Here is an 18,389-nt window from a genome sequence, read left to right on the forward strand (position 1 = left end):
GGTTCCATAGAGACTTGGGTTCAAATCCCAACTCCCATGCATGCAGTGGAACGGATGAATGATGGTGTTGCTCACACCAGAATTCCCAGTCTGCAAAAATGGAAACAGTGACCTGCCTTATAGAACCGGGGATTGCATGAAATATGAGCCTGAGATCAGATCCAGAATCTGGTTTTGAAGAACGACATAGGCCCTGGGAATGAACAACTTGGAGCAGATACAGAGCCAGTGGCGTAGCGTGGGTTGTCAGCACCCGGGGCAAGGCAAGTAATTTGCGTCCCCTAACCCGTGGATTTGCGCCCCCTAACCCGTGGATTTGCGCCGCCTAACCCTAACCCCCAGATGTTGCGCCCGGTGCGGCCGGGCCCCCCTGCACCCCCCACACTACGCCACTGTACAGAGCACACTTTCCTTTGTAAAAATGCCAGAGCTGCCCTGTTGAATCAGGTCAAAAAGCCAATCTAGTTGGGCAACTTGTTTACCCCAGTAGTCAACATACATTAGAAGAGTCCTGCTGAATTGGGTCAAAAGCTCATCTAGTCCAGCCGATGCCTGTGTGAAGCCTGCAAATGGGACATGACCACAACAGTGCTCTCCCTACTTGGGATCCACAGTATAATGCCTTCAACAGTTCACCTCTAAGAACTCACAAATAAACCTATGCAGAATTAGCTAAACTAACAGGAAGGATTCGAAACCGACGAGACCAAAAATTCACAGAAGACTGGAGTAAATTTACGGACTATTTGAAAAGGAATTGTGAAGAACAGACGACATTTGTAGGGTTGCAAGAAGTTTTGTGAGAAGTATTATTAGAAGTATTGTAAAAATGGACAAGGTGGAGGATGATTTGTTAAGAGATGTAAAGGCAATATAAAGTTAAGAAATGCATAAGAAGTGGTTAAAACGGTGGATCATCAGAGGTGCTGATGGAAGTCTAAAAAGATTGTATGAGTTTTGTGGTATATTTTATAATTTATATGTTAAAATCAATAAAAAATATTATAAAAAAGAACTCTCAAATAGACCTGAAAACCCCCTTTTCTGTTGTTGGAGACATGCTATGACCCCCTTTCCCATCCTTGTTCAGTGTGATTCTTGTCCCTAGCCCATGGGTGGCGATGGCAGTAGTGGGTGTTTGTTTGTTTGTTTGTTGCTGCCTTGACTGATGATGCTGGAAGTCAGTGTGCCTGCTCTCTATTTGTCACATACCATTTGCTTCCCTTTCATGGTGGAATCTCCTTCTTTGGAGGTCTTTAAGCAGAGGCTTGACAACCATATGTCAGGAGTGCTCTGGTGGTGTTTCCTGCTTGGCAGGGGGTTGGACTCGATGGCCTTTGTGGTCTATTCCAACTCTATGATTCTATGATTCTAGGAAAGCGAGGCTGGAAATGATGCCTCCCCAACTAGAGGGTAGTTTTCTGATACTTCAATTCCAATTCCACTTTTCCTTTGTTAAAAACTTCCGTGACTTCAATGGGACTTGGTTGCAAGCAACTGTGCTCTTAAGATCACAGCCTTGGTGGATGGTGGCTGCTTTCTGCTTTCATCGTTCAATTAATACCAGCATCTAATGCAACAACCATCTCAAAATAAAAGAACAGTGCAGGCAGGTTTGCTACCACCTCACTTTGAACCCAGTGCTTATCGAAAGAGCCTGCTCCTGTTTCTCCCTGCAAGTTATTTAGCCATTAGGCTTCCGGCAAAAATCAACCCAAGGGGGGAAATGTCTTTGGAAACGCTTCCTTGAGAAACACAGCACATCCATCACCAAGATACTTACTGTATTACGCAGTAAGATACAGACAGGGAGAAAACAGCAGGAACTTATGTTACAGGCACATATTTTTTTTCTGCCTGGTTTTAGTAATACGTTAAAGATGCAACCCGGCTGCAAAGGAAAACCTTATGTCAAATGGTGATGTTAGGAAATGCTGTTTCCCTCCCAAAATCTCTCCTACGCTTCTGAGTCGCAAGTCTCAGTATTAACATTACATGTTACACAATCTCTGAGGGTTGTTGTTTTTTTTCTTTTCTGGAACATGTTATGGCTATGCGCAAGGCTCACCAAAATCACAGCGTCTCTGAATCACAGACATCAGGCGTGCCATCGGGATGACAGATGCAATTTTTTCTTGGCGCAGCACAGGTATTATGCATTGATGACCATCGCATGACTGTGCTGGCATTTATTTGTCACAGATGTGCAGGCAATGCCACAGCATCTGGGACGCGGCACTGTCCTGAGGCTCTGTGGGGCTGGCAGGAAGCGCGGGGCAAGCAGCTGCACTCAATGAACGCCATGGGGGCACCAGAACGTGATGAAAGACCCAACATGCCGCAAACAGTAAATACAGACTTCTTTCATATAAATCCCTTCAGGTAACCGCTGTGGCAAACGCTTGCCAAAATGGGCTCTAGCATCTACTCCATTCACATTTATTCTGTACAGAGCTGATGCAGAAAGGAAAGTCTTTAGTGCTTTGAGTTTTTAAAAAGAAAGAAAATGGGGTGGGAGTGGGGACTGAAACACTAGCTCACACAGGAGCCAAAGGGAAAGAAAAGGTGGGTGGAGGAGAGAGAGAGAGAGAGAGAGAGAGAGAGAGAGAGAGAGAAAGAATAGCAAGCACTCTGTTTTGTTAAAAGTTGGTGGGCCACACTCCTGGGGTTATAAAGAAGTGATTGTGGCTTAGAACACAGTAGCAAGCATGGTCATGCTACACCTGAAATGTCAGAATTATCCCTAAACGATAGCATCATTTACACTTCTCTGGAAGTGGCAAAACCCATTTTGTATTAATTGTTGGAAGATCCAACAGCAGCTCCATATTTCAAAGGAATTCAATGGGCAGCACGAGCAGTTCTGGCATTTTAAGCATCAACCCACGTTCACCCAAATGAAAAAGTGGTCAACAATAATGCCATCATGCCCCCCACTCCAAATGATTATCTATGGAAGGCAGTGTCCATGCGGTATTAATACACACACCACAAACAAGCAGAGGATGACAAAAACCATCGTGTTGTTCCTGAAATTAAGAACCACAGAATCAACTTTAATAATAGAAGACCTAATCAAACCAAGATCAAGCCAGCTAAGCCTTAGACTTCAAATACGCCAATTTAAAACTCTTTAGGGCCACATAATCATTTGTGAGAAAACCATCTAGCATAGATGAGAAAGGCCAGCAGAGAAGGAGAAATTTGCATCCTACCCTAGAGAAAGTTCCATAGTTGTGGAGCTACCACCAGAAAGTTCCTCTCACATCTGCCTATATATTTTATCTCACTTGGGAGCAGGCATACAAGGAGCTGCAAGGCTGAATGGTGAAGTTAGATAACTTGGTCCCAAGTTGTTTCTGGTTCTACACAGTGCTTTTCTTCTAGAAAAAAATGTGCCGGTACTCACCATGAAGTTGTTACAGTTAAGCGCCACACTTTTAACCAGTGCTTTGGCGTGCCTGTACTGTGTACCCTTGAGTACCCCCAGGGAAAATGCACTGGTTCTACAGGTGAATACCAGCACCTCAAATTGGGCTTAGAACCCCAATTTACAACATAGGATGCACATGTTCATATTATAAACAAACAAACATTGGGTAGAAGAAAATAGCCTTAATCCCTTCAGGATTTAACCTCCTTCCATCGGGCCTGTAAGACAGAGCTATTCCACCTGGCCTTTAATTTGAATTCAGCCTGATCTTTTATTTCACTTCTCTTCCCTCCCCCTCCTCTTTTATGAAGATTACCCGCTCTGAGACCCCACAGCTAATTCTCCCCTGGCCTCCTTGCTGGCCCAAGTAGGACCAATTCAGCCAGCTAGCCCTGGTGACTATCTAATGCTTATTAGATGGATTTCCCCCAAATTGATTTCTGAATTTTGAATTTTATTGTTATTCATGTTTTTATACTGTATTTTATGCTGTTTTACAATTAAGTGTTTTAAATTTGTTGTTAGCTGCCCTGAGCCCGGTTTTCTGAACCGGGAAGGGTGGGTATGTATGTATGTATGTATGTATAAATAAATAAATATTATTAACTGACTTTCTTTAAACTCTTGACTTACTTCAAAAGAGTGGGCTCTAGAATATATTTATTTCATAAAATTTCCATGCCACTTGCTTGTAAACAACAAAACAAAATGTCAAAGCAGATGCTACCACTAAAAAAAAACTCGTGTGTGTGTGTTTATGTATAGATAAGATACTGAAGGAGAGAGATGTTCCCCTAACACAGTATCTACATTTGGATGGTTACATCTTGGCTTAATAAGCCAAAATATGAACAAGACTCATGGCCCCACGCGCAGCTGCTTTGATGCTACCCTGCATGAATGGGAAACAAGCCAGGGAGTCTTCAACAAACTATGAACAGCTCCCAAACAGGGTAGAGTATGAAACCATGGTGTAAATTCGGCTTCATGCCTTCACTTGTCAGGAAGCCACTGACCGCAGTTCCCTGGTTCCGATATTAACAGGAAACTATGGTTAACTGAATATTGCGTCATTTCCTGGCTTCTGTGAGGAAGAAGTGAAGGAACTGCACGCAGAACGGCAAGGGTTCTTCAGCTGGAAATACAATCGTCTCAATGAGGCTGCTTAATCATCAAAACCTCTTTGTGGTTTTCAAAACAATAAAACCACCTGATCCTCTGTGCATTATTTCCCTTCCCAGCCAAAAAATACTCACCTGACATGCTTGCCTTGTTCCTTCAGCATTTTCACTAAGTCAGCAATTGGATATTGAGCCTTTGCTGCACAAAGACCATAACCTGTGGAGAAGCAGAAAAGTCCAGATGATGTGAAGTGCTTTACCAATGCCTCACATGTTTGCCGGGTTAACTGATGGACAGGGAGAGAAACACACAAACTAAATTAACCATGCTGGTTGTCTTTACTTTCCCATGTATCCAATCTTCAACCAGAGAAACTTCTATTATGTGATGGTTAGGGTTTTTGTTTTAGTACAGGTGATAATGAAATGATCGGCCCCAATAACAGTGGATACTGCTGCTAACCGGGAAGTATAATTTAGGACACCCAGGCTAAAATCCCCATCACTTTTGACAAACTACAGTTCCCTGGGTTCTTTGAGGGAAGCCATGTGCTTGAAATGTATGGTGTGGGTATTGCCTGACTGCAGCAAGTAATACAAGGAATGACAGGGAGAGAAGCCAAACACTTAAGATTATTTATTCATGGAAATGCAACTATCTGACCTTTAGAAGGCATCTGAAGGCAGCCCTGTTTAGGGAAGTTTTAAAGGATTGGTGTTTTAGCACGTTTTTAATATTCTGTTGGAAGCAGCCCAAAGTGGGCGGGGTATAAATAATAAATTACAGTGGTACCTCGGGTTAAGTACTTAATTCATTCCGGAGGTCTGTTCTTAACCTGAAACTGTTCTTAACCTGAAGCACCACTTTAGTAATGGGGCCTCCTGCTGCCGCTGTGCCGCTGCTGCATGATTTCTGTTCTCATCCTGAAGCAAAGTTCTTAACCGGAGGTACTATTTCTGGGTTAGTGGAGTCTGGTAACCTGAAGCGTATGTAACCTGAAGCGTATGTAACCCGAGGTACCACTGTATATGTTGTTGTTGTTTCATTTTAATAAGGCACTAGGCACTAGGTGTGGATATGAAGTTAGGTTGGTAACAACAGTATTGGCTTGGCCATTGTCTTCCACAATTTGTATTACTGTAGCAGAGCAAATGTTCTTAATTTATGGATACTGTTCATCACACAGAATCTGGGTCTCATGGCACAGGCTACAAAAGCAGTAGTCTTGAGCAGCAGCGTCAGTTTTACCAGGAGTGATGATGATGTTGTTGGCTTCCTTTATCATGTCAACGGCGCTGTCCACATTCACTTCTGTATGCGTGCCGGTTATTTCCATGGGTTTCCCACCAGCTGTCGAAGTAGTGCCATATCCACCAAGGATCACGTTAGCAAGAGAGCGATTCATGGCCTAGGGGAGGTGAAAACAAAAACCCTGAATGCTTTAAACAAGTTGTCTTTTAAAAATCAAATGCAACAAACATAGTTTTGTGAAGAAAAACTTCAGCATTTTTAAATTATTTTTTTTAAGTTCTCCCTCTGTGGCTTTCTCCAAGTTTTTATTCCCGATAGTTGTCCAAGCCTCAAGGTGACACCATTATGCAATATCAAACATGAGTCTTTCCCAAAGGCACAGACGGTAACAAAGTTCAGGTCGTTGGAAGATACAAGGAGACAAATCACATCATGGACTAGGAAAGATGAAAAAGTTCGAGATGAACTGGAAACAATGCTAACCTCCTATTAATTTAAAAAAATAAAACAAAACAGGAAGGGGGTGAGAAAGAGCTAACAGTCTTGCAGTACAGTATAAGCCACCAGTACGATTTAATGTCTACAAGAAGTTCCAGATACATTAGTGATTCATTCATGCAGATTTGCTGCCACGCAGTGGCCATCCAAGTTATACCCTTAATGTTACTTAAAATAAAATAAAAAACCTGCAGGTTGCAAGCAGAGTCATTTTAGTTCTCTCCCTAAGCGAAACAGAATATGTTGGGAGTTTCTGTGAACAGTACATCAATGTGTAACATTTTAAGTAACGAAAAGTTAGCCAAGCAAAAATAAATAAGGAGAAATCACCCTGGCTGAATGCCTAGCAACTAAGGAACAGATTCAAATGCATGGCATACTACATCAGTATAAATGCCATGTTCATGAGTCCTGGCTTCAGAGCTTTAAGGATATAATGTGCTTTAAGGATTTAAAAGACAGAATCAGTACTCTGCATTGGGCAAACAGTTACAAAAGAAAAAGAGCCATGGGGAGAAACCAGGGTGGGTGGAAAATGACATGAATGAACAAGTTAAAAACACAAAGACTGAAGTTACAACACAAAACTTTTCCACATACACACACACAAAGAATTATTCAGTCTTCTCAGTGGGTTGACAGGAGAAAGCACATGTCTACATTTTCCTTACCACACACATGATATAAGACAGGATGGCACCAGAAGAGCCAATAAGTGCGCCCACAATTGTTAGCAAGTTGTTGTTGAGCAGGAATCCTTCAGCACAGAGTGCCCAGCCAGAATAGCTGTTCAGTACAGTAATGACGACGGGCATGTCAGCCCCGCCTATGGCTGCTGTTAAAGTGACGCCCTGTGGAATGGAAATGAAACCAATAAATGAAAAGCAGACTGGTGTATCAATTCTGCTCAAAACAATTCTGAATGATCTCCACAGCCCTCTCCTTTTCAAGCGTATCTAAATTATTCACGAAGGTCACTGAAACACCATGCCAAGACCAAACCATTCTTTTAATAACTGTTATACAATTCTACTTATTATTTGCTGACTATCCATCAACTTCACTTTTACTAGTCACGTGTAAACTTTGTGTACTCTTTAAGCCAGGGGTCAGCAAACTTTTTCAGCAGGGGGCTGGTCCACCGGCCCTCAGACCTTGTGGGGGGGGCAGGACTATATGGGGGGGGATATGAATGAATTTCTATGCCCCACAAATAATCCAGAGATGCATTTTAAAGAAAAGGACACATTCTACTCATGTAAAAACACACTGATTCCCGGACCATCTGCAGGCCGGATTTCCGGCCCCTGGGCCTTAGTTTGCCCACCCATGCTTTAAGCCAACAAATGTTGTTCCAAAATAACAAAAGAATGGGTGGACAGCCCTTTTTTTCGTCAAGGTCTGCATTCCCTCAGAGGTAATCTTCTGGGGGTCACACATCACAGTGGGTGGGGGTCAAAGCCCAAAAAGAGTGGGTCCACTCCCTCCCTTCCCTATTTCATTTCTCCCACCTTCACATCAAATTAGGTCAAGGAGCACAGGTGGCTAAACTGTGGAATAAAAAGATACCACACTGATTTCTTTGCATTGCTCTGTCTGGAAACTTTAGGGTTCTCCATACCCATACAACTAGCTGGCTTATAACCGCTACCTTACTTCAGCTTTGTAGGAGTTTAGCATGCCTAGTGACAAATGTGATTTTTCTGCATCCCAGTTTACAGTTTGGCATTTTCACTAGCACGGCATTCCAAATCACCCCCTTCAAATCCCATGCTTACCATAACAGCAGACAGAGCAGACACTGACCCTAGACAGGTCAGTCCAGTTGTGTAACTAGGATCGATCATGTAGGGAATCATTCCTCCCACACTTGCAGTGAGTAAGCCAGCATTCAGTAAGTGCCGGCCTGGTAAGAGGAGGGGGGCAGAATTCAGGATACCTGCAGTAAGTAAATAAGGAAGGAAAGAAGATCTTTCAATTCCTAGAATTGGCAGCTTTAGAAAATCAGCAGCTTTAGGAGGAGGCAGAAGCCCACAGACCCAATATCAAGTTCCTTTTCTATTTCCATCTGCTCTACACAACTGTTGGCCCAATATCAACCCCATCTTCCACGGGCAACATCAACAGGAAGCTGGTATAGATGCTGTTTTCTTCAATAGGATTCCAGAAGCAATAAAATACTAGGCCTGAAATGGGTATGGGTAACATTGCTGAACTACAACTCCCATCAGCCCCAGCAAGCATGGCCAATGGCCAGTTCAGCAACACCTGGAGGCTCAATGGTTCTCCACACCTGGTCCATAACATCTTCCAATTATATACTTCAAACAATGAGCATAAGAATTGCTTTGATTGATCAGACCTATGGTCCATCAAGTACGACATTCTGCTTCCAAGTATGGACAGCTATATGTCATGGAAAGTTCATAGGCGGGACATGAAGTAATAGCCACAGCCCATTGTACATCTCCCAGAAAACAAGATACACCGCAGGTAACCCTCATGTTAATTGCATGAAGGGGCCAAGAATGTGCCAATTTTTAGACCCATCCCCCCCAAATCTAAGGCTGCTCTCACCCCCTCCATTGCAATGTTGGGGCATAATGTCTGAAGCAGGGTGCATCCCCTAAACACACAAGCTCTCTGCAAAACTTAAAACCCAGATCACCGAGAAAATGTATTGTGTAGGGAGACTCTGTGTATAAAGTAGGCTTTCCACTTTAGATGTTATGTCCCAGCAGTTTATTATTCCAGGCTCCCATGAGAAATGCGCCTCAGGCACCTCAAGCAAAGAATCAGAAGCTGCTGTGTGGGTCAAACAAGAATTGCTGGACTGGCAACAAGCCCCACCCCCAGGCCCTGATTCAGCAGCTGTTAAATCTCTACAAGGGTTGGGGAACCTGTGCCCACCCCAAGATGTTGCCAGGTGTCAACTCCTATCTGTTCCAGAAAGCACGAACAATGGTCAGAAATGATGTGAGTTATTGTCCAACAACATCTGGAAGGCTGCAGGTTCCCCATCCCTGCCCCAGATGTCAGGAAGAATGGCTCTATCACAGCTGTACATGTTAGCTTTCTATTTGCAAGTGAATCTCTTATATGTGAAAATGTATTCGATCAACTTGAGTCTACACCTGCAGTCTGATATGGATACAGGACACAGGCTTATCACCTGGGCCAAAACCAAACCAAAGAGGAATGGCATGCACACATGCATACCAAAGAGTATGCAATCATGTGTACAAAGATGGGTAGAATATGCCAAGGGACAGGAAGGGAAAGGAAGAGAAGCAAATTTACCTTGGAGCTTTCCATAAGCGACGAGAGAGCCGCTGAAGGTTACACCTCCAATATATGTGCCAAGGTAGGCCACAATCTTGGTGAGGTTTGCAGCCGCATCAGTATCAAAGTGAGGATACTCAATCATGTACTCAGCAACGCAGGTAAGGACAGCAGCCAGGCCGACCAAGCTGTGGAAAGCAGCCACTAACTGAGGTAAATCTGAAATCTGGATACGTTTGGCAATTGTCAGACCTGTCAAGACAAAAGTAGTAAAACACCAGATGTTGTGGTGCATCCCTCAATGTGTGGAATGTCTAAGCTAGAGACAGCAAGCACTACAATACAAAAGCTTATTCAGCATTAGCACAAACATGTAGTCTCTGGTTTACATTTCAAGCCTAATAATAATAATAATAATAATAATAATAATATAGGAAGTGCTGGACACAAGAAGGCCAGCAACAGACAACTTAGTCCCATCCAGATGTTGGGCTGCTAGTCCCATCAGCCTTAGCCAGTGTGGCCAATCGTCAAGGATGATGGGAGCTGTAGTCCAACAACATCTGGAAGGCATCACACCTGATCTAAGCACCTATTAGCCAAGAAACTAAGGAGCTTTTACTTCCCAATTATTTTCTACTCCTGACTTCAAACACCTCTATGATTTCATAGACTGTGTCCTTTAACTCTGATGATGACAGAGCATATAAAGCATGTTGTTGGTTTGATCTGCATACCACCCTTCATCCAAATATCACTGCACATTTCACGACATAAAAATACAAAATGAAAACATAATAAAATGGTAAAAACAAATCAATAACCCCCTCCCATTTCAAAGACTACACAACATTTCAAAGGCCTAGTTATAGAGAAATGCTTTCCCCTGGTGTCTAAAAAATACTTAATGAAGACACCAGGCAAGCCTCCCTAGGGAGTGTGTTCCACAAATGGGGAGCCACCACAGAAAAGGCCTGTTCCCATGTTGCTGCCCTCCGGACCTCTTGTGGAAGAGGTACATGAAGAAGGGCCTCAGATGATGACCACAGGGTCCAAGTCAGTTCATATGGGGAAAGAAGGTTCTTGAGGTATTGTGGCCCTGAGCCATTTAAGGCTTTATAGGTCAAAACCAGCACTTTGAACTGGCTCCAAAAACTAGCTGACAGCTGGTGAACTCAGGCCAGGATTAGTTCAATATGCTCAAAATAAGCTGAAGAAGTATAAAGAAATATAAGGAACACATCTCAAAGTATTGTGAAGGTTGGGGCCAGCTCAAAGCATGAGGGGGTTCTAGTAGGCCCCATATCCTCTGCTGGTGGGCCCTGCTGGACAACCAGAAACAGCCGCTGCCTAATGTGTACAGTGGTACCTCAGGTTAAGAACTTAATTCGTTCCGGAGGTCCGTTCTTAACCTGAAACTGTTCTTAACCTGAGGTACCACTTTAGCTAATGGGGCTTCCCGCTGCAGCTGCCGCCATGCCATTTCTGTTCTCATCCTGAAGCAAAGTTCTTAACCTGAGGTACTACTTCTGGGTTAGCAGAGTCTGTAACCTGAAGCATCTGTAACCTGAGGTACCACTGTCATCACAAAATTTACATCTCTTTCCCCCACCCCCCCCAGTCTTTTGCCCATGGCCCCCACTCACCACTGTGGGCTGAAAACAGTTTTCCACCCTGCATTATCTGCTAAAAAGAAAACAAGTTTCCCCATGTCTCTAAAGCATGAAGACACCTGACAGGAAAAAAATGGCATCACCTACAGTAGGCTCAACTGCAAAAAAGGCACTGTCCTGTGTTCAGAGTTTTTTCTAAAACCAGGTGGTGTTTTAGCTCTGCACTCACCTATGGTGCCACCAAGAGCCATTGCACCCGACATCTGAGCCAGCAGCTCAGGGGATGGTTTTAGGCCTCCGAGAGTAGCTGCCATGCCCCCGGCAACACCTATCATGCCCAAAGCATTGCCAAGCCGAGCTGTTCCTTGGGTGGAGAGGCCAGCCAGGGCACCGACACAGCACAAGCCTGAACCCAGGTAGATCATCTTAAGAAGTGAAAATAATAATAATAATAAGAGTTATCGAAAAAACATATAAAGCACCTGCAATATAAAGACACTGTACCAAAAAAAAAAAAATAGAGGGTGAGAGGGTAATATAGGCCTCATCCACAGACTTCAAATCCAAAGACATACTTGGAAGGAGAGTAAAAGGAGAGTAAACCAGGACTGTTTGTGTATACCAAACAGAACCAGGATGCTGAATGCCAAAGCACATAATTTGCTGCAAAGAATGATATATTGCACTCACTGCAATTATATGGAACAACTGCAGGATTACTAAATACGTTGGCACAACTGGGGCATTCTGGCACGAGCTGCAATGAATTTGGTTGGGGAACGGCATTCTTCACCGTGCCAAGTATAAAAACAGATCTTATCTCCCTTGAAGTCCTCCGGCTCTTGCTTTGGGCTGGGAGCCTCAGAGAAGGCAGAAGAAATGCACGTTTTCCCTGCTTGTTTCTGCCTCTCTCTGAAGCCAAGTGACAAATATCCACTTTGCCCTTCCACTGTACAAGCTAAAGGACTCTTAGGAGGACTTGGTGGAGACAGCAAGCCATGGCTGCCTACTAAGCCAAACCAAAATACGTGGGTCCTATTCTTTACTTAGAATGGGGGTTTAAAAACCCTCATCTTCTCTGCATTAGCAATTTGTTTGTATTATCATGTGCCATTCCCAGTGGCGTAGCGTGGGGGGTGCAGGGGGGGCCGGCTGCACCGGGCGCAACATCTGGGGGTTAGGATTAGGGGGCGCAAATCCACGGGTTAGGGGGAGCAAATTACTTGCCTTGCCCCGGGTGCTGACAACCCACGCTACGCCGCTGGCCATTCCCAAAGGTTCTGCAGTGTTTTCACCACAGAAGAATTGGGGCAAGCTGCAGCAAAAAATAAATAAATGGGGGGGGGAGGAATGACTCTCTTAGGTAGATAGAATTCAGCCTCACACAGCATGCATTTAAAGCACACACATGCAGAAATAATACAATTCTCAGCACCATTTAAAAACTACAGTCCCTAGATGTTGATTGGGGGGGGTGCGTGCAGTCTGTAATATGCCCCCGAAAACTGCCAATTTACATTTTCTGTATGCAACAAAAGAAAATGGTACCCTGGGTCCCTGAGAGATCTTCTTACCTGTTCAATGTTATACCCGCTATGGAGAGCTGCTGCATATCCTCCGATAAAAGTGCCAGCAGGCAACAGGTACAAGTAATTGTATTCGGGGGGATCAGTGGGGCGCTTGAACATATCCAGCATCCTCTGCGTGACTAGGAAACCACCTAGAAAAGAAAAGAATATTTAGATTTCGAAACCAGCATAATGGTATTATTGAATGCTAGGAACATGGGCAATTGTTCTGAAGTTTAAGCCTCCGTTTAACAATAGACTCTCAGCCTCTCCTAGGGTGCTGGCATGGACTGGCTGGATGCCGAGGAGTGGGGAGAGGCAACAGCTGGGGAACCCCCCCCCCAAGGGAAGATGGCTCAGAGCCCAGGGATTGGTGGTGGGATGATGATGAGTGATCAGAGAGGGAAGAAGGGGCAGACAGGAGGGGGGAGGTGTCGGAAGGTGGAGGCAACAGGGTTGAGTGAGCAGGAAGAGTCTGCAGCAGAGGGCAAACCAGACTCAGAGGCAGGAGCGGGGACAGGAGACAGAGGCCGGCTGCTGAAGAATCCAGGGAGTCTCCCCTCTTGCTGTGACCAGATTCCCTCAACCCCTGTTCACCCAGAACACAGAAAGAAATGAAAAGGGCAGAGGAGGGCAGAGGAAAGATTGGTTGTCCGCAGACGCAGTCTACGACTGCTTGGGGAAAACCCTGGAGAGGAGGGGTCAGGCATCTGTGGGAAGGCGAGGACCTTCAGTCCCCATAACTGCTGCATTGGGGCAAGACATACTGGGAAGAGTTGCTGGGATCACGAGGCCTGAGATGTTTTGGTCTCTTGAGTAAAGAGCTAACTTCACTGGCACTGTGTTTTTTATTGCTGACCTAAGCTTGACTCCAGCTCCTGACAGGTTCGTCCTCATGCAATTGTGAATTATATGATGCATGCAAGAGTGGGAGGCTGAAACCAGAACAGATGTTTAGCTATCACTGACTGGGGCATGGTCCATGTGAGTGGCATGGTATCAACACATACCAAACCAGAGGTCCAAGAGGACCTCAGTGCATATCTGTTGGAGCAGGAGAAAAATACAGTGCTGCTGATAGCTTGCGTATAAATAGCAGAGCAAGCCAAGCCTGGAATGGAAAGGCAATAGCTCAGTGGCAGAGCATCTGCTTTGCATTCAGAAGGTCCTAGGTTCAATCCCCACCAGGTATGGCTGGGAGAAACTCCTACCTGAAACCTTAGAGATCTGCTGGCAGTCAGTGTAGACAATGCTGAGCTACATGGACCAATGGTCTGGCTCAGTCTAAGGCAGTTCATGGAAAAGCTCTCCAACACTGGCAATGTCATCCTCATCAGGGCCTCAGCTCACTGAGGAAGTTGCTTATACCGTACCGAGCTATACCCATTGGTCCATTTAGCTCAGTATTGTCTACATGGACGGTCAGTGGCTCTCCAGAGTTTCAGAGAGGAAGCCTCTCCCAGCCCTACCTGGAGATATCAGTGATTGAACCTGAGACCTCCATGCAAGGCAAACATGTAAGGCAAACATTCTGCCCCTGAGCAGAATGTTTGCCTGAGCTATACGGTCCTTCCTCTATAGCATGGTGACATTAGGACCAGTGATGGATCTTGTTGCCACTGCACAAGCTTAAGGACTCGGGTTTCTCGTGAACAAATAACTAGAAGATCACAGCAATTGGTCAGAAACGTATTTCACTGGTTTCTCTCAATTTGGATACACAAGCATACCATACCTCTTGGCCATTGCCATTTGTGACATCACTGTTTTGGTTCAACATTCCTAAAGGCAATAAGCAAGAAAGCCAAAAGATAGTCCATACCTGCAATGTTGATAGAGGACACAAAAGCAGCAAGAACAGCAAGGCTTTGAGGCACATTATCAGGGAGATATTGTCCCCCCATCAGTGCCAATCCACCAACAGCTGTCAACCCTGTGGGGTGGAAAACAGCAGTTACGTTCCTGTACAACAGGGGAAACTGATGCCAGTTGTTATATATGCCTCCTATTCAAGAATTGACAAACACCAACAGAGATTGTTGTGTTAGTGATCCTGTTTACAATGCTCTTGTTCTGGTTTTCTAACATTCCTTCTACTGTGCATTAACTGTTGCCTTATGGAACTGTGAGTTTTTGACTGATAGATTGCACTAAATTTCATTCACACCAGCAGGTTTGGTGTGACACAACAGCAAATATCATTGAACATTTCACCACCACCCAGACACAAACCCTTTAGTGTTTATGTGTACTTCTTTGCATCCATGAGTCACCCATGAAAATGGTGGGAAAGGACTGTATGCCATAATTTTCCAGGTTAGCGGGGTTGCAAATGGGTCTTTTTCCTGGAAGCAGTTAACACAGAAATGAGAGCTAAATTTTCACTAGATTTCCACAAGTGTATTTCATATTATGTGAAAGATCACACAGAACACAAAAATTATCAGGGAAAATGGAATAAGGTGCTGTCTGAATGCGTCTTAACTAGATAATACAGTACTTTCAAATCTGCATTGGACTACCCTGCCAAATGTACACTTAATGTCACCAGCAATACAGCTAGAAACTACCTACCAAATTATGACAGTGGTAAGTATCTAGATAAGGGCAGGAAACTGGATTTGGCCAGATAGTTATCTCATCAATCACCTGATGCAGAGCACTTTGCAAAAGTGTTCAGCACTTTGAAGGGGACACTGCAAGACCCTTTTGGCTAAGCCAGGGTTTTATATGGCTGATGTTGCAAACGTTAGCCCATTCTTGGGTGACAAGGGAACTAAAACATAATTAATTCCATTTGATTATCTTGCATTTTGTTAATCACTGTGCAAAACCTGGCTCCACTGTGCATAAACCTACCGATTTCCAGGCAGAATGTACATGACTGTAGGACTCTAGTCTGTAATACCTTGTGTCCCAACAATACTTTTAGTTGGCTTTACTTATTTTTTGGTAACCATACCTAAAACCCACATTTTAGGCTTTGTGGACACATTATGTGACAGCAACGTTTACCCCACAAAGAGGGAGCTGCAACCCATCCTCTGGCTGTGGGTTGAAGGCACCTATATGACACACATTTCCAGATACAGGTATGTTTGGTGTCATTTAGAATCATAGAATCATAGAGTTGGAAGAGACCACAAGGGCCATCGAATCCAACCCCCTGCCAAGCAGGAAACACCATCAGAGCACTCCTGACATATGGTTGTCAAGCCTCTGCTTAAAGACCTCCAAAGAAGCACTCCTGCCAAGGAGTGCTGCCACACTCCTTGGCAGCAAATTCCACTGTCGAACAGCTCTTACTGTCAGGAAGTTCTTCCTAATGTTTAGGTGGAATCTTCTTTCTTGTAGTTTGGATCCACTTTTTTGCTCTTGTAGTTTGGATTTACACTTTTAAGTGACAAATCACCCCTCAGAGAAATGTCAGGGTCAAAACCAAAAAAAGCGGTCATTTGTTTTACCTGAGATGGCGTTTGTCACAGACATGAGTGGCGAGTGGAGTGCAGGAGTCACACCCCACACCGTGTGGTACCCAACAATCCCAGCCAAGCCAAATGTTGTCACCATCTGAGTGAAAGCTGAATTTGGAGCGGCAACACCCAATCCGAGCAAGGTACTGAGTCCTGCAAGACAAGAGAGCATTAAGTCCTGCAATGAATGAGAACATATGGTAGATTTCATGCTAAGTTTTAAACACTGACAAAATACAGCCTCCCTTTGTTTCTACAGTTGTGTTCATTTATTAAATTTGTACCCCACACATTCCTCCAAAGGAGTCCAAGGTGGCTAAGACAGCTAGTCCTACAAAGATGGCAAAGTCATTCATTTTTCTCAAAGTAATTTTTCTAGCATTTTCAGGCTGCCTAAATAGCACAGGATCCATGGGAAGTACTAGCAAAGCTAGACCTTGCTTCTGATATTTTCTGGCAATGTACATTTCATCTCTCTCCTTCTCCCGCTTAAAGGCCCAGAATGGATTAAATAGCATGATGGTTCGGAAAGCTCTATATGTATGCACATACACACACACACACACACACACACACACACACAGTGAGTTATTCTACCTCCACCAATTTTGGCAGTGACAAAAAAAATAAGAGTGCTGGGCTGAGCAGAGCCCAATTATCCGATAGGGATGTAAATCATTCACACACGCCAAGTCACAGAATTGATCATTTGAATGGAGTGGGGACAATAATGCCTCCCCTTCTCAGCTCACTGTATGGATCAACTGAGGATGGGGGCTGCAGGAATGCAAGCCACAGTTGATATGCACATGCACATGCACATGCACATGCGCGCGCACACACACACACACACACACACCCCTGAGAGGATTCGTCAAGGGTGAATGACCTGAGAGGAAGAGGGAAGATTAGCTACCTGGCTCCCTATAATTTGACAGCAAGATCCATCTTTACTTCTAGACATTATTAGGCCCTGGAACATCTTTGGATGCAGGTTCCACAGAGTGGCCAGAGTACGGCAGCTGCTTTCTCACCTGCTGTGTACGCAGAGGCAGTCGTCATTGTTTTCCTGAAGGGTGTAATGGTGGCTGCTTTTTCTGCTTCCAGCTCTGCCACAGTCTTCTGCTTCACAGGCGCTGCCTGAGGAATGTTCTTGGGAGGTGGTGCTGGAAAAATCACTTTTCCGTCCTGAGAAAAAGCAGTTGTGGTTTTATCCAACGGATCAGAGAATTTGCAATCTCCTGGGCTAAATTGGAACCCCCCCCCCCCCACTGCCCAGAGACATGATTTAGCCTGCCAGTTCTTAAATCCAGAGGCAAAAGGAGTAAGAGGTGTCTGTGACTATGGGATTTGCAGCACTCTTCCGGGAAGTGTCAACAAAGGTATGGACCTACGATCCTCTCCTGCCTTGACAAAGTGGCTCTCAAGCAAATCTTATCTGCTGATTGATGTGTGTGTATATTACACTGGCATGGAGCTATGCACAAGCATTTTTAACAAACAACAATTAACAAAGGAATAACCAGATATCATATCTGGATAACATTGTGTGCATCTGAATGCACTGTTTAGTTCCATTCAACATGCTTGGTTCATTTGAAGCCAAAAAAGGCTAAACTGATGGATGTAACCCCAGGATTAAGTAATGCATGTATAGTGCAGTTGAACACAAATAATACTACCCTCCTTGCACATTGATGACAGATTATCCAGGGGAATTTCAAAACATACAGGTGCTTCAATTCAGGTTGTAGAAAAGACAAAAGAAAAACAGGCTGAGGCTTGGACTCCTAATTTAAAAAATAACATAGATTAGTTTACCTTCATTACCACTGTTCCTCTTACAACATGGTCCAGGGTACCATAGTCAAATTCATCCTTTATGTCAAGGAAGAACTTCTCCTTGTCCGGGCTGATGGCCTTCAGGAGCTTGGTGATGTTATTGGAATACAACGTGCTGGCTTGGGTGGCCATTCTGCTGGGAAGGTCCGTATAACCTATGTGTGTAATTCCCTGGAGGTACCAAAAATATGGCTTCATGAATAAGCAAGCTGAGACACAACTCCTGAAGTCAAAGTTAGGGGGGGGGGGCGGACCATTCCTAGACATCAGCATCTAAGAACATGGTACTAAATGTTGATTTTGCCAA

General features: G+C 44.3%; 2 protein-coding genes across 6 annotated transcripts in view; one reads left to right on the forward strand and one right to left on the reverse strand.

Annotated features, from left to right (window-relative positions):
* The window catches only part of LOC310659406 (uncharacterized protein C5orf34 homolog), a 192,913-nt gene that overhangs the window by 109,065 nt on the left and 65,459 nt on the right, over nt 1–18,389 (forward strand). The window lies entirely within an intron of this gene.
* The window catches only part of NNT (nicotinamide nucleotide transhydrogenase), a 54,517-nt gene that overhangs the window by 12,247 nt on the left and 23,881 nt on the right, over nt 1–18,389 (reverse strand). For all 5 annotated transcript variants that reach the window (XR_014502781.1, XM_083402725.1, XM_083402723.1 and 2 more), the window contains exons 9-19: nt 18,062–18,253; nt 17,275–17,428; nt 16,232–16,393; nt 14,590–14,700; nt 12,774–12,919; nt 11,429–11,624; nt 9,605–9,838; nt 8,083–8,243; nt 6,976–7,155; nt 5,804–5,963; nt 4,690–4,771 (exon numbers count right to left, since the gene is read on the reverse strand). Coding sequence is in view for 4 of the 5 variants with exons in the window: in XM_083402725.1 (XP_083258851.1) it covers nt 4,690–4,771; nt 5,804–5,963; nt 6,976–7,155; nt 8,083–8,243; nt 9,605–9,838; nt 11,429–11,624; nt 12,774–12,919; nt 14,590–14,700; nt 16,232–16,393; nt 17,275–17,428; nt 18,062–18,253 (1,778 nt within the window). In the remaining variant the exon portion in view is untranslated. The remainder of the gene's footprint in view (nt 1–4,689; nt 4,772–5,803; nt 5,964–6,975; nt 7,156–8,082; nt 8,244–9,604; nt 9,839–11,428; nt 11,625–12,773; nt 12,920–14,589; nt 14,701–16,231; nt 16,394–17,274; nt 17,429–18,061; nt 18,254–18,389) is intronic.

Source organism: Podarcis tiliguerta, assembly GCF_965153285.1.
Source record: "Podarcis tiliguerta genome assembly, chromosome: 11".
Classification (NCBI taxonomy): Eukaryota; Metazoa; Chordata; class Lepidosauria; order Squamata; family Lacertidae; genus Podarcis; species Podarcis tiliguerta.